Below are 25,275 nucleotides of genomic sequence, written 5' to 3'. Positions count from 1 at the left end.
GGCCATGTGCGTATGAAAACAAAGGAACTGCGCATGCGCGTTTTACTCCCATTCTATCGCGATATTTCATTTTCCTATAGTTGCCTAACATTATACCGGTATTACCGTGAACGGTATAATATGGCCCAGCCCTACTTCAGACCATGTAGAAAACCAAATATATGCCTTTAAAAACATATTCAAGATGAAGTAGTGAGCAGTATGCCTGCTATATTTAGAGAGGACATCATGTCCATTACATAAGGGTCCATCCTGCCTGACCCTGACTGTGTCTGGCCCAGGGACATCGCAGGGAGGAGTCACCAAAGCCGCGCTCTCCAGCTGATGCAAAGCCAGGTAGACCTTCTCAACACCCTTTTTTTCAGCTTTTTGACACAGCCTTAAAAAAGCCACAGAGTCTTACCCCCTCAGGGCTCAGAAGTCATGGACTATGAAGACAGCAAATGACACTCACAGTAACCTTACACTAGTTTGATCCATGTAAAGCACAGACCTCAAGTCCTCTCACTTGTCAGTATTAAATTTTCTTGCAGAGAAAAGTCTGAACCACAAAACAAACTAGCTGATACGGTTTCTTCATCGTGAAGTAAAAGAATTCCAGCAACACTGAAGTGCTTTCTTCCCGACCTTGGTTGTCATGACAGTCAACAGGGCTTATTGAGCCCAAGGACAAGGGCTGTTGAGGGTGCTAAAATCCAACCGAATACTGCAATGCTACAATTGCTGATTAAAAATCCACTTCCTTTTCTGATGCCAAAAGCGTGGGAGGCAGCAGGACTGACATGTGACAAAACCCAAAATGAATCCAAAAAATACCTGGCACCCATGTGAGCTGAATCCCTGAACACACCTCAAACGAAAGTGAAATACACCAAACTGGTTGTGCCTGATAGCTCTGTGTCAGGATATCACAACAAATTTAAAGCCATTTCTCACTCTGGACGTGGAACAAGGCATCATTTTCCTAAGAATCAAGTGAGGACAAACTGGACTTTCGTCATAGAAGAACATTTCTGCTGTGCTCACAGTTTAGTGTGATCTAAAATCACGGCTGCAGAGATTTATCTGAAGCAGGCTGATAACTAAAGTATGTGCAAGTCTCTGTGGGAAGACCTTACTTTGACGGTATGCAAATGAAAAGTCCGTAAAGTGAAATCTGTGTTAAAACTAAGGACTCGTGCCGGTTACAGTCACTGTTTTTACAAGTGCATTCCTCAGAGAAGCAGTTAACACACATAAAAGGGAGAATTTTATCTGCTGCACTTTTTAGATAGTAACGCGGCAGCTCTGGGTTTTCTGTATATTATACGAGTTGCTGAAACTGCTACGCTGACACCTCCATAGCCACGTGATGCTCAGTTGGAGTCTGTGGACAGCTATCTTGTTACTGAAACATGCAAACTTACACATTTGCCATTCAAATGTGTAGAGCACACAACTGACATCAAGCTTCACGCCTTGCAACTATTTCCCTAAGCTGGCCTGGCTAATGCAGTGCTGTTTGAGAGGCAGTACTTCCACATGCGAGAGGACCGAGCGAGCTAAGCAGAAAGGAGAAATGAAGGACCAAAGAGATTCTTCTGCAACATCCTGTGAGAATGATTTGACGCACGTAGATAAAATTAAAACTTGACTCTGTTGTGTTTTCCCGTCACTGATAATGACCAAAGGCACTAAAATAAAAACTGAGATTTCAACGCCACCACAGATGACACCAGAAGGTATCTGCAGCGGCTTCACTCCGATGAGACTTTGCTGTGTTTTTAAAAAATATAATCCTGGTTCCAGTGATTGAAATGATACAGTGCAGGCCAGGCCGGTCACGTCAGGTAAAGCAGGCTGCATACGCCTGCAAGTGTTTCATCATAACAGTCCTCTCAAGAACTCAAGAGTTTCTGTTCACTGACACATACGCGCTCACTCTTTTCACTAATGCCTAGTGTGTTTTCTCATGCGTTTTGATTTTTTTGACATTACCACTGTCCCAGCCACCCCCCACCACCCCTCGTGCAAACATTTCACTCACACTTGCAACTACAAATAGATGTGCGAGGACTATAAAACTTATTTAACAGCACGTCCGTGAATATCAAGTACTCAGTATTGTAGCTTATGATGGAGTCAGAGCACCTTTTCTGACAAACATGCCAGGATCTGAAGCGCCAGCATTATGACCAAGACAATGAAAACAGTGGAGAGGAAAAAATGATTTTTCACAGTCGACAGCAGCACTTACTGTGATCACAATCACAATAAGTGCTGACAGTAAGAAGTCCATGAGAGTCCTTAATTAAATCACCTGTTCAGCAAGCTTAGACGTGTAACTGTGGTCACTGCGTCTAACATACTAAAATACAATGAATTATACTCATCAAATAGGAAATTAGGCTTGTGATATTATATGATTTTATCTGACTGAAAAATTTTAAAGGGATTTTTATGTTAGTGTGAATTTTCATAGTTAGTTCAACTAAACAATCTCATTAGACCTATTTGGTAAACTGTGTGTTTTTGGCATTCATGCCAGTTCTGCCCACAGGTGCTGATGTTTAATGCAAGCTCCAAAAAGCACCCATCACAAAGATCTTCAGGCAGGTTGTTTGTTGTAGGTATAATAGTGAAATTCCACGTTTGCTTAATATGAGCACATGGATTTTATTTCTATAAACTAGATGTCTAACAGCGCACATTAGGGATGCCACTTGAGTCCAGAGTGAGGATAAAGCAGGGTTTGTTTTACCACGTGATTGACATGTTGCTAGCCTCAGTGCATGCCGTGTGTCAGCCAGACAGTGCATGCTCTTTGCTTATCGTGTCTGGTTTCAAAACACTAACCACATCCCTACACTCATCTTGAGCCTTAAAAACAGGACTCCACTAAGCACTGGGTCACCAGTGGTCGTGGTGGCTGCATCCACCAAGTGTGTAGACATGTTTCCCACTGTTTTTCCAGCAGTGTCCAACTTACTGAAGACAATTAACACACTGGCCAAAATAAGGATTATTAAATTACTGCAAGAGTGTTAAGTTTCACAAAGGTACCAATAAAGCATGTGCACACCCACACAATGTGCAAGAGCCTGAGTGATAGTATGAGGTGGCAAAGAGAAAATAAGAGAGACTGCAATAAGGACAGCAACAAATTTGACAGAGAAGAGACCTGAAGACAAGGAGAAGGAGGCAGAGAAAATTAACGCAGTCTATTCCCAAAGAGGGCACAGATCAGAGAAAAGTAAGTAAAGCTACTAGAAGCCTGGAGGGCAGCTGTGGTCCCCTGGTACGCCACAAATACTGGCACACAGCCCGTGTGCTCAGAATGGAAACACTCGGAGGAGCCAGCACAGCGACGCTGCTACCAACTGGAGGGCAGGAGGAAACAGGAAATGTGACACTCTACCTTGAGTCATTGCTCTAAACACAAACAAAGCTGCCTTACAATGAATAACTCCATACAGAGAAGTGACAGTAAGCATCTGCACAACTAGCACAGAAAAAGAGTAGTGCCACACTGAGGCTGAACACAATCCTGATTTAGACCCAAGTGCGAGAAGCCTTGTATTACAAATTGCTTCTGCGGCAAAGGAGGACTGAAAAATTTAAGCATTACTGCATCAGGAATATTATTAGGTGGTTTATTTTGAACAACACTGGGGCAAAAAGTGGTCAACAGTTATGAGATCGTATTTATTCTCCCATCACTTTTGAGTGTCAGGTTGTGAGGAAAAAAATGAAGCCTAAAACACAGAGTCAGGAAGAGGGATTTTACTGATTGATGCTACATAACATGGCTGAACACAAAAACATTCCGCATTAACCATCCAGTTATATCAAGTCATTTATCCCATTAATGTTAATAAGCGACAGCTTAATCTGCTACAGGCGATGATTTCTGTTTAAGAGTGTCTGACACAGATGAGCAGCCTTCTGCCAGATAAAATGCTTCCAGCTCTCTCAGAGTGTAGTTAAGCAAAGAGGGGCTTTGAGCTATGTGCTAACAAGTAGAGGATAATATTTACCAGCAAATTCATTTTTCATGACAGCATTTGCTTTGAGCTTTAAAAGCGAGGAAATGTTTGTATTAGAGATGGACCAATCCGATATTACGTAATCGGTCCGATACTGACGTACATTACTGGATCGGATATCGGAGAGAAATAAAAAATGTAATCCGATCCATTAAATATCCAAAAAGCACCTCACAGAACTTGCAACACAGCGTAACTCGGCTCATAACCGTAGCACGTCGGAGCAGTGTGCCCACGTGATAGAGCGGCTGTGTGTATTTGTAGCCTCAAACCAGCATTTCAGCTCCGATTATCCCAGAGAGAAGTAAAGAAAGTGTGTAAGTTCATCTCTGAATGTTTGTAAAGCATTCCCACATTAAGCTGCTACTTCAATCGTGAAACTGATTAATGATCAGCTGATCGGCTTTTCTGTCGAGTCCGTCTCTCTTGTCTGTTTTTGGCCCACTTCGCGCCAGAAAGAGGAAACCAGCGGCTGAACAACAGCAGCACGTTTAAGCTTGATAAGCTGTTGTTAGAATTTATTTACTTTCTAGAGCAGGATCCTTTTCTATGCAGCTGACGGCTGCTAACTGTGCAGGGGCGGATCTAGCAAAGTTTAGCCAGGGGGGCCGATAGGGCATGAACAGGGAAAAGGGGGGCACAAAGACATACTTTTCTTTCTTATTCTCATTTAAAATATCTAGCTTTTAATAAATAATTATCTGAATCTTACACCCAAAGTTTTAATCTTATGTAAAATGTATAGAAGTCCATGATTGTATATAGTAACTGTTAAGTCTAATATACCCTAGTAAGCTATAGTACTTTTTCCTTTGGGAAGGTACCATCTGTGCAGTCTGCAATTCTGTTGAAGAAAGATGTTGAATCTATTTAATTATTCTTGAAAAATAATTGATTTCTGTGCATTTTTTTTTCCACACTGCATCAAATTAAAGTTGATTACGTTGATTAAGCATCATGAGGTGGAGGGTGGGGGGTGGTTCCTTTTTTTTGCTGGGAGTTTGCAACCCTATTAGTTAGGTTGCTTACTATTTCTGCTAAGTACTCTTTAAAATACCAGAATAGGAAGGATTGAGTAGGTTTAAGTTCATTAGATTGATCAGTGTCGCTGAACTATGAAATATTTTGGGTGCAGTGTATTTACACATACAGGTATAACAGAATAGCTTTAGTGTTGTTGTTTATTTAAACTTGAGTATGAACTTATAGAAAATGCAGCAATATATTAAAAAAACAGTTTTATTGATTAAAAAAAACACTATATCGGATTCATATCAGTATCGGCAGATATCCACATTTATGATATCGGTATCAGTCATAAAGTGGTATCGTGCCATCTCTAGTTTGTATGCAAATATGCAATAGAAGGGGGGAAAAGCGCTGACAGTGGTGCCTGCATTTCTTTTGGTCTGAAGTTGTGTTAGGTGGGGGTTTTCTGTTGTTCTTTATTTTTCTTAACATATTTGAAAAACAATGCTGTCAACACGCTTAGTGAAGTATTGTATGTGACAGTCATGCCTATGTTGAAGCTGCCTTTCCTGCCAAAAAATATCAATTTTTGTCCTTAACAGCTCAGTGTTATTTGTTCCTTTATGGAGAAAGTCTCCTTAGATCATGTAAACAGTGCACAGGAACCCTTCACTGGCTTTTGGAGCAGTGACTTTAGATAGAATCTCGCTTGACCTGTAGTTTTCACCTGGAAAAGGGGCATTACAATGCAAACAGTCTGACAGACAGCACTCAGACAGATTTGGCTTGGTAGATAAACTGAGACAGTTGAGGCAACACCAACTAGCTTTGCTGTGAACACAAGGAGTGGTTACTGTAGTTCTGCAGTTACCAAAAGCCTTTCAGTAAGACAAATAGTGAAGCCTGTTACACATTTACTCACAGAGCTAGAGTTAAATCCAGTATCTCTTACTTCACTCAAATTAAATGCTGACAATAACAGTGGAGTGATTTATTCATTTTTGTTTATAATTAACGGCAAACACAACTAACCGTTCTATTTTACTGGGACATTACAAGTGGTGGAGTGACAAATCAATCAAACAGTGTTGGACCACGGTAGCAAAGCTTTAGAAAAACTGAAAAACACCTTCAATAGGAAAAATGGCAGTGTGTAATCTGTTAGTAAATCTGTGGGTGGAAGCTAAATGAAACCGCAAAGCAGAAAGTGTAAAGCATGCCTAAGTAACTGGTCACAGGGCCCATATGGGGTAAATGCTAATGCTTAAACACACTGTACCATAAGTAAAGTGTTAGCTACCATTAACAGCCTGTTCACACATCATGTCCCAACAAGTTCAATGAAACCAAAAGCAAAAGCAACTCCATTAGAAGCTTCAGCCACTGGAGACCAATGGCGTTTATGTTCTCAGTTTGACTTCAAAAATGAATGAATGAATCATCATTACAACAAAAAATAAATAAATAAATAAAACTTTCCAACAATGCATCCTAAATGAATACACATCACAATATGTTCTGCTATACATTCATCCACTTCTCCAATAGTTTCTTTGTTGGTTTTCTGCACTGAGGGAGATTTTTGGAGTAATAATACTGTAATGTGAGATGTGAAAAAGCAGAACTTCCTGCTACAGGAGCCATCTCTTCCTCTGTAGAGAAATGCTGCTGAATCCTGGTAACCTACGGTATGCATTTCTTTTACGCTTTAGCAGAATGAAAAGGTTGAGACTTACCAATTTTCTGATTGAAAATTTTGTCAAATGTCAGTTCATCTCTCTCCTCCAGGTACTTCTGCATCACACTGCGAATGCTGTGAACACAAGGTGGTGGGGAGAGGAAGAAGCAGATTAATATGCAGCACAGTTAGCAGCTCACTAAGCTACATGCAACAGCAGCCCAGCCTCCAGTCAGAGATCCGTCCCAGGTTTGGAACTCTCCCGTCCCCACACAGCAGGAAAGGGACAAGGACACAAGGGAGGCTACAGCAGAACCTAGAGAGATACACGCTACCCTGGGAGCAGGTGTTAATGAAAATGAGAGCAGGGAGAAAGAATCAATTAGCGCCCCCTCCATAGGCCCATTAACACTTCACCAGCTCACTTCATACACAACAACAGCAGAGGAAGGCTTCACCTACAAACACCTCTGCATGCACACTGAGCATGTGCGAGGTGAACCCTTAACCGCAGTGGCCAAGATGATGATACAATAGCAGCGACCTTATCAGACTTGTGCATCATTTCTCAATGCATTACAGTGCATAACTCATTAATGGGACACACCACAATAGTTAGCTTTTCAACAATGTATCAGTGTAAAATACTGAGCACTCTCCTATTGAAATGGTATTTTCAGTCTATTTCTAAGCATGTGAATGATTCATATTCAAGAGTTAACTAAAACACATTAGAATATGTAAAAAAAAACAAACTAAAAAAAAAACGCAGGCTTTACATTTTTTTCATGTGTAAAAAGGAAATGATGCGCTAAAACGATAAGTCGATTAACATCCGTCGTTTCTGTCTACAAATGAAAACAACAAATTAAACTTCCAGTGCACACACCCAGCATCAACCAAAGCACTGTCCACTGGCTACAAAGGCACTTCCATCAAACATTTGCATGAATTACAGCATACATGCCATAAGACAGCCACACACACACCCAAGCTACGACTACAACTAAACGACTTCATGCCCAACTGAAAAAAGGGGTGCTATGCAAGCTACTAGAGCAGGGCGATATGGCAAAAAATATTTATCACGATATATATTTGAAAATTTGCGATAACGATATAACCGACGATATAATTGATGCGAGACAAAATACAACTCCACAACATTACTAGCGCAAAAAGACAACCTTCCATTTATTTTCACTTAAACAAGAAGCTGGTTTTTATGTACATTAAAGCTTTATAAAAATGTAACAGTGCAAATGCAAATTCCTTGCTGAAAGTTTAACCAAAAGGCATTTCCAGTAGAAATGGGCTGACATATCCTGAGCATAACCATGTATAATATCCACTGAAGTTAAAAAGAGGTGCTTTGCAACATTAAACTGCAGTGTGCAGTACGCATTTTTCGGACCATAAGGTGCACGGGATTATAAGGCACATTAAGCGAAACAAAGCAGTCAGATAAATCAAACTTTATTAAACTCATTCTTCTTGCTTCCTCCACTTCTGTACCATTGATTCATTAATGTTGAATTCTCTGGCAGCTGTTCTATTCCCATGTTGTTGCAGTATATTAATGACTAACCTCGTATTGTGGATGGATTATCTCAGTTGTTCTCCTGACTGAAGTTTGGTCCGTTTACAGCATCCTGCCATGCGATTGCATTTGTCTCTAACTATCAGGAACTTTAACGTTAACTTTTATAAGTGGAAAAGTGTTAGTGTTCGTCCTCCAGCTTCACTGTTTATGTTATGCTAAATGTCGCTAGCGATCAGGTAGCACATCATTATATACCAGCTAGCCCAACTTCAGTAACCCTACAAACGTCACTGCTGTTTAGTTTCCTGTCTTCATTTATGTTGGACGTGATAGCAGAGCTGTACGTTTGATTTTTTTCAGAAATCTCTCAGTCTGAACATGCAATATCATGCTTAGGTAACTAGCGAAACTAGTGAGCTAACTTCCGATAGCTTCCTGCTAACTTCTAACTCCGTTAAATGTAATAACTTTTGTTTTCATGGATGCCTGGAAGTTAAACTTTATAGTTACACCTGGTAAAGCAGCAATGCTGATCGTTTTATTAAAGATGAAAGAATTGAGACAGTTTTTAACTCTCAGTGATGCTGCAGTGTTGTTTGACCTGAAGCAACGGAGTTTAGGACCCAGATTACTCCCAGATTTAAGAGCATCTTAGTCCGACAAATATGACAATAACAACGGCCGCTTGCATGTTCTGCAAAAAAATGTGCTTTGTTGTGTATCTGACGGACAAACACCAAACCAGTTCCACATCACGGAAGTTGCACCATTTTTACAAACCAATTCTGGTTCATCTGTTTCACTCAACAATCGGCCATGTGCGTATGAAAACAAAGGAACTGCGCATGCGTGTTTTACTCCCATTCTATCGCGATATTTCATTGTCCTATCGTTGCCTAACATTATACCGGTATTACCGTGAACGGTATAATATGGCCCAGCCCTACAAGCTACAATTCAATTATATTTATATAGCACCAAATCACAACAACAGTCGCCTCAAGGCGCTTTATATTGTAAGGTAGACCTTACAATAATACATTCAGAGAAAAAAACCCAACAATCATATGACCCCCTATGAGCAAGCACTTCGGCGACAGTGGGAAATAAAATCTCCCTTTTAACGGGAAGAAACGTCCAGCAGAACCAGGCTCAGGGAGGGGCGGGGCCATCTGCTGCGACCAGAGAAAGAAAACAGGATGAAGGACATGCTGTGGAATAGAGCCAGAAATTAATAACAAGTGTGATTCAGCAGAGGTCTATTAACACATGTTGAGTGAGAAAGGTGACTGAAAAGGAAATACTCACTGCATACAGACTTCCCAGGTCTTATTCCCACACAACTTTATCTAGTTATGTGGTAGAGCAACTTAAAAAGGCAAAAACTACAGCAGGCTGAACCCTGAATAAACCAGCACAGTAGCAGTTTCTCCCCATGGAGGATTACTCTGAAAATACAAAAACAGAACCTATCTGGACCAGAGAGTGGAAACACTAACAGGCCACAGTAAGTCAGACACCAACAACAAGACCAAGGTATACACAAATTTTGTTCAATGTTGCATCACACCCAATATGGTGGACAACTCTCAGGCAACGTGAGCATGACATTATGTGAGAAACATGCTGTAACGGCCAGAGCTGAGATGGTAAAATTAGCCAGCAGCCCAGTGCTCTGCATCCTGGGCTTGTTTGGGCTGATTTTCATGGGAAAGTGGGAATGAACATCAACTGCAGCCACAGCAACAGGAACAAGAACCTAGGAAGTAGACACTTCCTCTTTTAGAGGTTTGTGTGCCCCACTGAATCATTAGCAGCTGACTCTGGATTATTCGCGCTAAACTGCACCACATAAAAGCAGCTGGTAATATTTACTGTACAAGTCATGAATTATTGGACAGTAAACACATGTGTGTGGGGTGGAGTGGGGGGGAGGGGGGAGGAGACTGCTACACTGTATCTAGTTAGTGAGGTTAGCATTGAGTTTGCTAATGAAACATAGTGTATTAAAATCAAATGAAGAGCATGTTGGAAGAAACCAAGCACATAATCTGCCTTTGACTGCTCAAGATTTGAAAGATCACCAACTGCAGTGACACATACAACACTGAGCAAACACACGTTTGTGGCGGAAAGATAAACCCTCAGAAGCACAGTCTCACAACACTGTCATGATGGTGTCACAGATGCATAGACATCGATGTGAACAGCTTTCATTGTTTTATACCAGTGCAGCCTCCAATAACAGCAGCAGCATTAGCTCACGGGAGCAGATGACCGGAGCAGATCAGAAAACAAAGCCTCCCAGTGTAGAAATGCAGTGTGACTGACAGTGACTGTGGGCAAAAAGACAGAAATAAAGCAGTATTATTTACAGGCATCCCCATGACACTGACAATCTGTGAGTGGCATGGTGTCAGAAGGGTATGAATGTAGCATTAACGCTTGTAGGCACTACCTTCACTTATTGTGCGTCTTTATCTGCTTTGTCCACAGTCTCAACAGTCCCCACACATTTCTGAGGAGGACCGTGGCTGCAAGAGGTGGTGTTCAAAAGTCTAGCATTGCACTGGGCAGGTATCGGAATAATAATACATCCTATTTCTCCATCTTTAAGCATGATAACCAACCGGTGGGACCAGTACATCCAGGTACTGAGGATCAACCAATGAGCCACAAAGCAGAGATACTAAAAACCCGGGACACTTTTAGGTTTTTAGATGACCTATAACAATGATGGATGCAGCTGACAGAAGACAACTGATATCAGCTTAAACACACATCTCCTCCAGTCTTGTGTCAGTGTGTCGCCACGACCTCACCTCACACAACTTTTTTGGAATTAGAGGCGAGATAAACAAGTGTCTACATTACACTCCAATTTCTTTTTTTCCAAGTCAGTACAGCAGACAGAAATATCACCTGATTTCTCACTGATGATGATTGATCGATCACCCGTACGCATCGAGATGCATCCGTGTTGCAAGTGTCGGGCGTGTTTACAGGTTGAATATGCCCCTGCTGTGAGGAAGCTTTCATTTCTTATGAATCTCAGAACTTAAGACCTCAAAGAGGAAATTAGACAAACATCACCTTAACTGGCAAGCTGTCACCACTCACCCTGACCATCATCAATCTCAGCACCCACTAGCACAACCATTACAACACAATTCAACAAAATCTTCTGCTGCCTCTTCTGCGACCTTCATCAAAGCCACTCAACGGTGATTTCTGCAGCGACAAAGTAGCGCCCTGGAGGCAGAGACCCTCCCAATGTTAGGTGACCTGATTCTTTACCTCGCTACACCCCCTGACTGCATTTCACTGCAGAAAAAACAGGTTTGGTACACACTTGCTATTACATTGAAGCTCAGCCTGTACTAAGCAGAAGTGATGCTAGTCGCAGTAACAAGTTGCAGGTGGGTAAAGGGGTTACAAAACCAACATGTGTGAGGTCTGACTTTCAGCTCTCCATTGAAAGGTCACACACAGGAAAGGATTCTGAAATAGGTTAAGTCGGATCATGTCTCTGCATTTGCTTTGGCCCCGTTTGGCGGTGGGTCAGTGCCAGTGTAAGAGGCACAAACGGCCGGCTTTCATTAGCTGTTAATCTGCACTCTGACGCTATAACAACACTGTGCTGGTGACGATTCCAGGCTCCAGGAAGTATGCACATGTGTAAATATTTAACATATTAACAGCTTGTCACTAGCATTTCTGTAGCCGGCTGTGTGGGCATGTAATTGAACTGTGCTGATAACATACTGCACAGTGCCAAGGTTCTGACCCAACTCAAACCTGCTTCAGACATTTTCAGCCCATGTCTATAGTTCTCACGCTGTGGGAGAGCAACAACTAACATTTTATTTGCTCTGTCAATATTTCTCAAGAAAGCTTAGTTTATACCTGACAATACAAATAGGACCTGAGTAGGTGGAAGGAACACTTGTTTCAGCTCATTTGAGCCTGCAGACATGTAATTACTGTCTTTAACAGGAAAACTCACTTTGCCAAAACTTGTTTTTCTGGCTGCTACTCAGCCTCAAGTGGATTCAGAGGGGGCAAAGACAGCCACTTATAAGAAAACATGAGCAATTTTCAGATCTGCAATCATTCTCGATTAATTCACTCTGGAAAAAGTGGTTTTACTTTATAACTGGATAGAAATGGTCCATTAAATGCTGTATTAAATAGCAATATCTCAGTGCTGTCTGAAAAGCAAAAATATTAACAATGGCACTTTCAGGATTAAGAGCTTATGGGATTCTTGCACAATTTACTGTTTGGCTCAACAACAGATTTTAATGACATCTCAATGCAGAGTACAAACTGCAAAATTAAAAAACTGATCTGCAACGACTGGGTAGCACAGTTGAAATGATGCATCTATCAGTGAAAAAAAAAAATCACTGGCTGCAGGAGCCTGGCAGAGGGGTCGTAAGTCATCATGACTATAGCAGGGCGATGTGACCAAAAATATTTATCACGATATACATTTGAAAATTTGCCATAACTGACGATATAATTGACACTAGACAAAATACTTTACAACTCAACAACTTTATTAGTGCAAACCCCCCCCCCCCAAAAAAAAACCCCAATGTATTTTCACTTAAACAAGCAGCTGTTTTTTTTATGTGCATTAAAGTTGTATAGAAATTTAACAGTGCAAATGCAAATTCCGTGCTGACAGTTTAACCAAAAAGCATTTCCAGTGGAAATTGGCCGACATATCTTCAGCATAACCATGTATAATATCCACAAAACTTAAAAAGAGGTTATACACACACACAATATGGTAATATTATGTTGAAGCACAGTACATATCACTCCGCGAGGCTCCTGCCTACGATAGCCGTAATGCTCCGACAATCCATCAAGCAGTGCAGGTGCGTAGCTTAGCAAAGTCGTGCTAAAACATTTGACAGATTTTTAGCACCGTGTACCACATAAAATCATTTCAAGGTCAGTAAACACAACCAGAATTCATACATAAGGCACACAGGATTATAAGGGGTACTGTCCATTATCAGAAAAATCAAAGGATTGATTTTAAGTGTGCCGTATTTTCCAAAAAACACGGTAATAACGACGGCCCGCTAGCATGCTCTACCAAAAATAGTACTTTGTTGTGTATCTGACGGACGAAAGCTAAACCAGTTCCACACTGAAGTTGCAGAATTTTTACAAACCAATTCTGGTTCATCTGTTTCATTTAACGATCCGCTTTCACCCTTCTCATTCTCCGTCGCCGCCATGCTTTTTCCGCCATGTGCGTATGAAAACAAAGGCACTGCGCATTTTACCCGTATTCTATCGCGATATTTAATTTTCTTATCGTTGCCCAACATTATACCGGTATTACAGTGAACGGTATGAAATGACCCAGCCCTAATCATGACTCAAGCGTGACAAAGACATCAAAGACATGCTCCCTATTTTTGAAACAGCAGCAGGTGGAGAACTGGTCCATGTGGCAAAGCATGCTCAACTGGGCTGCAAAGAACAACACAGACTACTGACCATAGAGGCAGTCTCACCAGAGACCAACAATGACACACAGGATGGATTTTATTCATATGAAAACTGTTAAAGATTCCACTTATAGGTCTGATTCCTTATTGACTCAGCAGGAATCCTCCAAATGTCAGCATTAGTGCAGATGTTTTGGGGTTTGGGTTGGGTCCACAAACAGTATGTATGCAACTCCGACCTGCCTGCATGACACTAACATTAGGCTAACAAAATATTTCTTCTCAGTAACAACCACAATGCTCAGCTGGGAAACAGTGGGGCTCATGCAGTGTTATCAAATATGAGCTTTTCATTTAGACTCATACTGTGTTAGCAAGGATTCTTCGGCATATTGACGTCTTTTTATACTGAAAAGGAAAACAGTGACATGTACTAACACTGCTGTCCAGTGTAAAACTGAGCCCGTCTTTGCTCCGCTCCCTGCTGCATGTTCCCAGCAGCACAGACCATGGGAAAAACAACATAAATAAGATCAGAGGGACGGGATTCTGAATGACGTGCTGGTCTATCGTTTGACTATACAACAATGACCAGCATGCACCACTGCAAAAATATAAAAATGTTAAATAAGTGTGTTTTTCCCTTCATATTTAATATTTCACGTCTGCACACATGCACAGACACCACCCTGAACTCTGTGTCTCATAGAGAGAAGGCAGTTGTTTTTTGTACTTTAGCTGGAGACAGGAATTGGAAGATGTGATTGGCTGAGGGCCGTTACTGGTGAGGCCAGCTCTGGCTAAGACTCGGTCAGCATTAACTTGATCTCTGTAACATAACAGCAGGTCATCCTGTCGCCATCCCCCACACTTTTCTTCTCAGCTGCCGCCAGTGTTGCCGTCAAAGTCTCGCCTCACTGCCAGAGGACTCAGCGTGGCCCGCTGAGAATGTGGCAGCACCATGCTATCTCCAAAGTGCCACATTTAAGTGCAACCTTCCGGCCTCTGCAAGTATGCTGCAGGAAGCTTCACACATGCACGACTGTTACAGCTGTGCATGCATTACTGGTTGCCCATTCCCATGCACGCACTTTTAATCAAGTTCTGCTTTTTTTTTTTTTTAAAACAGAAAAGCCTGTCTCTTTTACTTGCCCTTCACATTTGTCATGATTCATTCCATTCAACCATTCCACATTCCTCTGAAAACATTCAACATACGCACAATCACACTCCAACACATAGACAATACCTGGGCTTCTGTGTATAAAACATTTTGACTCCCGCAGAAAGGAACATCCCCAGCACTGTAGTACAACTGAGGAGAATATTAGTTGGGTTGTTCGTGAACAAGACGCTCTCACGACTCGTTGAGTAACGCCACTGACGTCTGACGACGTCACATTTTAGTACCCGTTCGGATCGCTTGGAACCCCGGTCGAGCAGGTACTATTTTAATACCTAGTACCAGGTACTAGGACCTAATGGAAAAGCCTAAAAACCGTGGCGAACCATGGCGATTCAATCCAAGATGGTACTAATGGAAATGGGGCTTCTGAGTCACTGAAGCAGACCCCTTCATGGTGTGTGCTGTTGGTGCCTGTTTGAGTGTTTCTAAGGGCTCATCTGAGATAAGTCATGCTTGCTGTTTGGTACAGACCATCCAACAAGTTGTGCTACAGTATTGCCAGGTCACATTTCTCCATTTTATTAGTTTTGCACTTGCATTAATTAGAAGATGTGTGTCTATAAATCTCCTACTCAGTTTCTGCATGCAGCTGCGAACATGATCCTAATGAGCTCACTTCTGGCTCCAAAGAACCATAATGGCTGCAGCTGAAAGAAGCTTCAGAAAGTGTGTGATGCCACAAACACTCTGTCCAGCTCTTATGCTCTCTATAGTGCACGTGTACACACAAACAAGTACTGGCTGTATGTAATGGTGCAGACAGGAAATTAAAAACTAGGAACTAAACAAAAGATAAATGTATAAATGAAGGAACAAACTAGTTTTAAAAGGCATATTAGATTAGCAATCTACATTTGATCACTATCCTCTAGCTTGTTGTTCAGTGACACAACCCAAGCCTGCAGTCACAGACTCTACCAGGTATGTGGTAGATAGGAGGAAGGGCTGGAAACACTATGACCTACAGGCACATCCAATGGTCTCACCACTTTTTGAGGAAATGCAGTAATCGAGGATGCACATGAAGCATGTGGGTGAGACACAGACACAGCCCTGTTAGTAAAGTCCAAGTTTATATCACTGAATTTTGTCAAGATAGCATTCTGTGTGAGGCTACATAATAGTCTGATCCTTTATTATTTCCAACTCCCATTAACTTTGTCAAATGGGAGATATAAATGAGTGTATTCAAGCTGACTTCATGAGCACTTCAGGAAATAAGCAGTGCATCTGCAGGTCCACTTAAATACAAACCAGCGCTCTTCATCACAAACTTGTTTGTGTTTACAGTTATAATTCATGCAGTTGTATTGGACAGCTTATTCTCTTAATGTCCTCACTGACATGTTGGAGGCACATTTTCAGCCTGGCTTCACTGACTGGTTTACTCATCAGCTGTGTTACACTGCTTTCACAGGTCCATTAGCTGAACCTTTTATCTCTGCGGCTCCTTTATGTTAATGTGTAATGTAATAAATAATAAAGCTCATATCTAGCACAGAATCATTTGATAAACCACTCTCACAAAAACATTACACTAATGATCGATTGTGTGGTTTGTTTCCTCATACAGAAACGCCTCCGCTTGTTACAGGATTCAACCTGGTGTGGTCTTTACATGGAGCAGAGCTGCCAATCCTTGGATTAACTTGCAGCCTCCATGTTTCCCTGAAGACTAAATGTCTAATGAGTGAACTCAATTAGCCCGGCATACAGTTTCACTGGTAAGTCTACACTGAGTGCTAAAGCTTTGCTCTGTTTGTGGAGACGAGCACAAAGGTCATCCACTCTAACAGAGTGCTCCTGTGCAACCGCAGAGCAGTTCAGTTCTGATCAATAACATACCAGCACCTGGGTTTGCCATTTCATTTTTCTAAGAACCTCTACAGCTCCTCCTAATACAGATTTGCAGATTTGAAAAAAAAGCAGCTAATGGTCATCCAATCAAGTAAGGGTCTGCAATTTAGAAACAGCACCACGGCTCTCCAGCTGCTGGAAAATCAGCATGTTTATGGAACCCAGTGTTCAAGTGATTTTAATCCCAGCAAAAATGGTTGCTGACGATTTGATTTTATTATGTGTATACACCGCACCACACTGTTTTAGTAATATACTCAGCTCAGTGCTTGGTCTCGCACACACAAATATCAATTTGGAACTCATCAGCGCATGTCAGATGTTGCGTCATCTATCATCAGTGGGCTGGATGCTGGGGGCTGTCAGTTTAAAGATTCCTTTTCACTCCCAGGTGAGATTGAAGATATAGGCTTAATTATGGCCAAATATTATTTTTCGCCACAAGGTGATCAGGACAACTGCAGACTAATTTACAACAGTGAATACATTTGAAAATAATAATATAGGTACATCCCAATACAGGTCTATATATGATCATTTCATAGTCCCTGTGGATGCAATGTTATGTTCTCCATTTGCATTTCTTTAATGTGTCAATGTACGCCACCCATATGTAACCCAACATCACCAAAATTTATATGTGACAGCATTTTGTTCGACTCATGCCTAAATACAGAATGAAGAATCGGAAAAAGCGTCACATCTCTACGAGGTAAATGAAGCAAAATCTCAGTAAAAATCTGACCACTCAAAACCTTATGTGCTACAAAAATACACAAATATGGAAAATTTATTCTTTGGTGAGATCCAAATACATAGAAATTAAATCCAGGAAAAAAATGCAGAGCGAGAACTGTGAGCTGTTCCAGGCTAAGTGAGGGGAGAGGAGACGTCACACTTCGTTCACCTGTGAGACACAGGACTCGGTTGAGAAGCCACCAAACCAAGGACTGATGCTAAATGGCCACTGAGCCAGCCAAACAGAAAACACAGAGGTCCAAGGGAAGCTGCAACACAGCAGCTAATATTTATCTTAAAACAAGAATTGCCATGTGGTAGCAAACTTAGCGCCATGTGTGGCAGTTATTTGGGCATTTATTTAGAAATTCCGTATGAATGAATGAATGGGGGGTGTCATTCATAACAAAGACTGTACTCCACAATTACCAGTCATGTCTGAGATTACAACTGCAGTACTGTGCTGTAAATATGCTTGAAACACAGGTTATACTTTTGTGCACGCCAATAATTGCACACCATACAGAAACATGGAAAAGCTTCAGAATGAAAAATCAACACAAAAAGTAACTGTTTCAAGACAAACTCAAAAATCCAGTTAACTGACCAGACCTACACTACATGCTGCACACATGATCACTAAGTCCTGTGTTTGCTTTGTGTTTCCACTCCCAACAAACTGCAGCAGCTTTCACATTACCACACCAGGAGAACCAAACCAAACAGGCAAACGCACCAGTTGTTTGGACAATACCACAAAGGTTAATCACAAAAAACACTTTAACCAACGCACAAACCAATGTTTGAATGAATCACCGCAAATACACAGCTGGCTAAGACCTTTTCTGAGTCTGACTGCTGAGCGGCTCTTTTGGAGGAGGAAAGCTGCCATGTCTGCCATGAACTGACTCAGTGCTGTGTTTCTCTCTGATCCACGTACTGAGGACTGGGTATTCTCTCCAGCTGATGTATGGATGTCCAAATATACCTGTGGCCTGGCTAGGTAAAGTCTTTGTATTGGAGACGCACTTACTGTTGTAGTGGTACATGTTAGTGTTCTTGTATCATCACTGACAGCTGCCACACAGCAGTCCACAAGCAATTAGCCAATCTGCTGCTATAAAATATAAGTGTGATATTATCTAAAAGCCCTAAACAGATTTAGTCCTCTGCAAGGTATTGTCTCAATTATTAAACAATGTTCAAAGCAAAGGCTGGAACACACATTAAAATAAAGCAAAAGCCTATGTTTTAAAATCTGTGACAGCCACAAAAAAGGGCCAAAAGTTTAGTAACTGGCGCACGTGTATGTGCTACTGCAAGACTGCAGTTTGCTCTCTTTGGCTCTGTTGTGTATATTTGTTCATGTTCTCTGAAAGTGCTTCAGATTTAGCTCTCTGGACCAGAATACAGTTACTATCAGCTTGAACTTTAAGCACCATGAGAGAACTGTTATTTTGATTTGATGTTTTCTAAAATAAATTGGACACAAATTATTTCGCAACTGAACTATTTTGTTCTGGGGGAAAAATAAAATTGGACAAAATTTGCAGCCAAATGATGCCGGTTCTGATCTTTGGGTTTACATTGTTTTTAATTCTCCTTCACTGCCAATGAAACAAAGAGCGTTTCACAGTTACTGATTTCCACAAACACGGTCTCTGAATCGCCCTCTACTCAATCGTGTACATTTAGAGAAGATAGAATGAGCATAAATAACACCCAGATAACTTTTTTCATCTGCCCTTTTTAGCCACACCATCACGTACACAGAGTTAGTGCAGGGTTGGGTGCTTAAGGGCCATGAATCTCCAAGTCATAATTATTGTGTTATTCTGTGACTGAATGCTCAATGTAATGGAATAACGGTTAAGACGAGTTTCAGGTTCTGCGAGTTACTTTTAATACCACACTGGAATGAACTGAAAACAACAGCACATCAACTTTCTTACAACCTTTTACAACAGTGATGCTTCAGAAACAACATGAAGCTCCTGATTCACTGATTTAGGTTTGTTACAAATAATGAAAGTGCTTTAATTTGAGCCCATTTCAGAAGCACTGACAAGCTGACTGTTAGAGGAAATCACCGGCCACTGCTGCCAGACCTGTCAGAGGTGGGAACTCTCTGCAGAGCGTCAGAGCCTTTGTTTGTGCACTGAAGGTGTCTAAAGTCTGCCAAGAGGGCGGGGCCCTCCTGCTGTTATGGCATGTAAATACATCAATGAGTTACAGGGAGCAAGGACTGATTTTTGACCTAATTCACTCTACATGAACAACGATCAAGGCACACGCATTCAATTGGTTATCAGAGAATATGCTTTCCTGTAATCATTTCAGCTGGAAAAAAATTAGCAGCACGTATTCAAGTGTCTTTCTTCTGGGCTGCCAGATTAACAAAGATAAAGTACCAGCAGAGCAACATTATTGGACACACAAATTCAAAATTATGCTTTTTTGAACTTCTACTGCTAACTCAAACTTTACACACCTCCATCACTGAATGAAGAAAAGAGTAGGATAATATTTCTCACCGCACTATGAGGTGCAGATTTGCCTATAAATGACAGGACTGATATTTAGTTCTACAACTGTTTATTGATTTCTTACTACTGAAAGTCTTCTTTTCCCCTCAGCACATCAGCTAGTCACAGGCACCTGCACTATGAAATGACTTAAAGATACCCCGGGTATCTTTCTGTTATCTGGATCCACTTACCCCAACAATGGCAATCAGGATAACTCTTACATGAAGCTGGTTATGAACTCACTAAGGCACAAGCGTGTTGACATGACAGGCTTGGCGCTGGCAGCGTCTGACCAATTACACAGATTATTGGAAGAGGATTAAAGAGGATTATTACTTAAAGCTGAGCAGCTAAATATATAAAATTTACAACAGTAAATATATTTGAAATTATTAACATAGGTATGTGCAAATACAGATCTACATATGATCCTTTCATAGTCCCGTGGCTGCAATGTTATGTTCTCCATTTGCATTGTTTTAACGTGTTGCATTCAATGTACACCACCCATATAACTCAACATCACCAAAATTTATATGTGACAGAAATCTGTTCAGCTCACCCAAAAAAAAAAAAAAATACAGAATGAAGAATCTGAAAGTGTCAAACAAAGACAATTAGATAAAATGTTAACAACTGACAATGTGTTCCAGGGCATTTTAAAGAGTAACATGAAAGTAATGTAATGAGTAGTGTAATGAATTACTTTCTCCTGGGAGTACTTAAGTAATATAGTGCATTATTTTTGAGAAAAGCGTTATTTTAAATACATTTCTTTTTTAAATAATGACCCCAACACTGATTACGCCAACATGCAGTGGTGAAACGTGTTTTTGTTTCCACCTTTAATCGGACCAGATTTCTTGCTCATTTCGTAAAGCCCTTTGCTTTGGTTGAGGTTGCTGTAGGAGCTTCTTCTCTTGGTATTACATCGTCACAGGACACTGACACCGCTCTTGCTGTCAGAGATGGCCAAGCCTAACTCGTTAGTGTGCACAAAGACATGGTGTCGCTATAATATACATATATACACAGATGGATATATATATATATATATATATATATATAGAGAGAGAGAGGGAGAGACACAACTGTATATATACACCCTACTTCATATTAAGATTCTAGATTAAATGTTGCATTAAAAAAAATAGACCTCAGAGTTATACTGTGTACTACGATAAGAAGATGTATTAATTTTATATTAGTTAAAGCTTGTATTTAAAGCTCACTCTGAATATGTCAGCTAATTCTCACGTCAACAGATGGACAAAGTGATCTAAAGGAGGAAGAGTCATAGTGGAAGCACTGGGGTGTCAGATGTGACTGCGTCAGCAGGGAAGAAGAATTCTGAAAGGGACTACAGAAGTCAGGACTAGCTCTGAGTCAATCTGACATTTGCAGCTTTCATATGCAAAAATAACATGGAAATAAATACAAAACACCCCAGAATCCAGCCTCAAAACCGTAAGGAAAAACCCGTTTGCGATTAAGAAAAGTGGAGTACAAGGTAATAGCTGGAAGCACAATGAGCTCAGATCAGATCAGTGACAGTGGTACAAACTATCCAGCTAATCCACACCTAATTGCTGTTCACACAGTTAGCATTTGACTGAACTCAAATGGTGCTGTGAAATTTTCACAGACCTCATATGAAAAGCAACCATGTCAATAACCAAATTTCAACCACATCCCCTTCAATGAACTTGCACGCTACAACCTGGACTGAAGCGACACTTTCAAGCCTCTGCTGCAGGGACAAAAGGATGTACAATTATATACAAATGGTAAGAGGTGGTGGGGGTGTACTATTTCAATAGGACTCTAGCTTTTGTCTTGAGTAACACCCTCCTCGGTGAGCTAAACGCTTGCAAACAGCAAAGATGAGATCAACAGCTGTATAGAGTGGTAATAAAGATGCATCAGAAGGATTTACAGCAGCAACGACAACACTTAGCAGCTTCAAAGAATGAATTACACTGGCTACAAGACACAGATTTAGGATCAGACCTTTAGTCAAGAAAGCCCGGGAGCAAAGAAAACATGTCTGACAAGCAATGGACACCAGAAACGATGGCAAACAAAATGTGCAGGTAGCTCCAACACTGTGGATCATTGGATTAACTTCTTGTTAACTTTAAGCTCTATGACAATGATGGTTGAAATGCAGATTTTACGAGGCCGGGGTTTGCTGCATGTTCTTAGAAACCTAAAGTGAGAAAAAGCTTTACAGTCATTTCGGTCCCCATCAAAGGTAAGGCACAGGTTTGAGAGGAAGCACGCCTCCATCGCCATATATGGTCGCGTAGCATGCACAGAAAATGTCATCCATTTCACAAAAACACACACATACACACACAAAAGCCCAGCATCAAAGCCCCTATGGATGTGCTTACCTAGGCTCAGGCAAAATGATTTTCTTGCTCGCCCGGGCCGCTGGAGTAGATTTGCTCTTCTCCATCGCCATCAAGTAACTGACATCAGCGAGCACCGCTTCAAGGTCCGCCATCTTTCGACCCTGGGACGACCAAATCGATTAAATAACCGGGCCGGGAAGGGTGGCTTCTGATTTAGGGGCTTAAAAACAACGTCCTCGGCCAGATGTGACCCACATCAAGGGCCAAGGCGCGCTGTGGGGGCCGGATGAATGGACGACGGCGCTGACCGTCTGCTGGGAAACGGCGGCGTTGTCTGCAACTCCAAGTCTGTTCAAACTACCATCGTTGTCACGTAAAAGAGGAAACTTACGAGGGAAGACATAGGGTAGGGGTTAGTCGAAATATCTGCAGTAAGCAGGCCCGCTAGATCCACCGTCCTTGCGATTCCATGTAGCGCAAGGGGCGAGAGTAAGGACCTGTGATGTTTCTCACACAGGTAGGTGCGATGCACCACACACGGGCGCTGTCAGGCTCTACAGGTCTCCGGGGACTTGCCTGGTCCTCCTGTGTCCAAACGACTGGTCTGTCTCCAGTGCGGCATGTGCTTCAGGAAGAAGGGAATGAGGGAGGGAGGGGGCAGGGGGGTGTTCCTTAAAATGTAAACACTACTGTCGAAAAAATGTTCTAATCTTAGCGGACTGCCTGCTCCTCTCTGCAACACAAAATCAGCCACGCCGTGAGAAGACAGGCTTAACGATCAGTGCAGAGGGGCTGGTGAGACACTGCTGAACGGGTTAGATGTGGATCATCAAGGTGCCCGTTTGTAGTCTTGTGCTCCTGCAGCAAAACGCTAATCTGTCAGGCGCGACCTGGCATAAATAAAAGCGTGCAAGCCGAGGTTAGAGATAAGCCAGGATTCATGATTTGCATTCCAGAGTATCCACACAGCGCTGCTGTTTGTGCCCCTGTTGCTGCTTTCCTGTGCAGCGTTAAGGCTCAAACCTTCCTTATCGTCTCGTCAATCACGCACAAAAAAAGTCACCGGAAAAGATGCGGTTAAACTGCTGACAGAGGTTTGTCGCCAAATTCTGTCCAGGTGTAAAGGAATTGAATCAAGCGATCACAAACCAAATCCAGCGGTACATAGCTAACTGGTTTCTAGCCGCTGCCACTATAGATATTTGGGTTCGTTCGCTAGTTAGCTACCACGCTAGCTAGCAAAATGAAACCTGCTAGCCACGAGGCTAACTAACCACCAGGATTCAGAGCGGCCAGTCAGACACTCCTATTTTAGGCTATTCCGCTTCAGCAGACATATAAAATCAATCCCGTTGCAAAGACAGTCACTTGCAGGCAGACAAACAGCAGCGATTTTCTCAGCAACGTTAAGCTAACGGCCGAGGCGAGGACACTGGAGACTCGTATTGGGGAAGTCTTGCAGCGTTTCCGCTAAACAGTCTTCGACAGTCCGGTGAAGTCAGAACGAGGATAGAGATGCAAAACAATAACCCATAGCTGCTTCTTCGGTTACCCCGAACGTTAGGGGGACCCTCCCTGCCTAAAGACCCAGCACAGAGTTACTGAGTGTGGGGGTGAGGGTGACGCTGATGATGGAGGAGGGGGAGGGAGCGCTGGCCAGTAGTCTGCTTGGTAAACGCTAACTTTTCTTCCTCGCTGTAAACGCTGGCTGACCGACTGCGCGGCGAGGCAAACTGTCAAATTCTTTAGTCCGTGCAATGTTAAGAAAAAAACAACAGAAACAATATTTATAGTGATGAGGTTAACAGTACGCTGGCGCGCGCCTCAGAGATGTGAAACTGAACGTTCAGATCAGGTCTTCTTGCTCCGCGGCAGCCCCGCGCGCCTCCTGCCTACCAGGTTCTCGGCGTTCGCAGAGCCACTCGGCTGCTTAAACGCTCCAAGCCTCTGAACGAGTCTCCTTCCGCAGCCTCTGACTGAGTGCCAGTCGGTCAAGTCCGCTTGTTTCAATTAAGGTGTTCGTCGCCTCTAGTACGGCACATGTGTGGCTTAAAGCCTCCTCTCTATTTTTTTTTTTTTTTTTGGTGTTTTTTGCTAGCACAGTGGCTCTGTCTGCTTTGTAGTTCGACTTCCTCCCACTGCGGCGGGGAGAGGCTCGTAAAACACGGAGCGGCTCTCTCGGCTGTTGGAACGGAAGCGCGTTATTAGAGGTGCTTAGAGAGGAAGGTGTTGTTTCGCTCTGTTTATTTATGTATTACAAACAAACAAGGCGCAATCCGCGCCTATTCATGCGCGTGCAGCTAACTTAATCAGGGCGCCGAGTCCGCGGTGATTAACGATGCTCACTGAGAACAGCTTGGATTGGCCTGTAGAAAAGAGAGCTCTTTGGTCGGGCCTGCTCTGTTTCCGCTGCACTACATTACCCCGCTGCCCCCCACGCTGCTGCTGTTCGCACTGAATTGGAATAGTCACGAACAGTAGCTTCCGACAGTTCATATTACAGCAGTGTATTTTGCGTCAACGTACGCGTCGAGGGATGCGTGCGTTGCTCAGGTGGAGATGCAGTGCCGTTGCCTGGCCGCACATGGTAATACTCTTAGTTCAGTGGACGGGCAAAGAGGCTTTGAGGTAAGGTGGGCGTCAGGAGCAGGGCTGTTTTGGATGAAAACTGCATACAGGGGCCATCATAGGTACAATAAGTCTGAGTGACAAAAAAAAAGACTCACTTAAAATGTGCAGTGAGGGTGGCAGCACAGTGAGCCTCATTAGACCTGTGACATTGTTCTTGTCATGACATAAATCCCCCTCTGATTTATGTCATGGGTTGTGAGGTTAAAGATCAAAATTATAACCTCTGATATTTCTGTACTGGCTCCTATCTCTCTAATTCTCTTAAAGAGGTTAAATTACACCAGAACAC

At 42.2% G+C, this 25,275-nt stretch overlaps 1 protein-coding gene across 2 annotated transcripts in view; it reads right to left on the bottom strand.

The window, feature by feature from the left end:
• The window catches only part of grk3 (G protein-coupled receptor kinase 3), a 74,213-nt gene extending 49,400 nt beyond the window's left edge, over positions 1-24,813 (bottom strand). The window contains exons 1-2 of one of the 2 annotated variants that reach the window (XM_085280627.1): positions 22,395-24,813; positions 6,731-6,807 (exon numbers count right to left, since the gene is read on the bottom strand). In XM_085280627.1, the coding sequence (XP_085136753.1) occupies positions 6,731-6,807; positions 22,395-22,507 (190 nt within the window). In that variant the 5' untranslated portion in view covers positions 22,508-24,813. The remainder of the gene's footprint in view (positions 1-6,730; positions 6,808-22,394) is intronic. The other variant, XM_085280628.1, reaches the window with a different exon arrangement.
• Between the last annotated feature and the right edge of the window lie 462 nt (positions 24,814-25,275).

Source organism: Mchenga conophoros, linkage group LG7, assembly GCF_057382185.1.
Source record: "Mchenga conophoros isolate Kocher_MC1m ecotype Shallow Benthic linkage group LG7, M_conophoros_male_GT1.1, whole genome shotgun sequence".
NCBI lineage: Eukaryota > Metazoa > Chordata > Actinopteri > Cichliformes > Cichlidae > Mchenga > Mchenga conophoros.
Note: the sequence above shows the minus strand (reverse complement) of the source record. Positions and strands in the feature narration are given on the sequence as shown.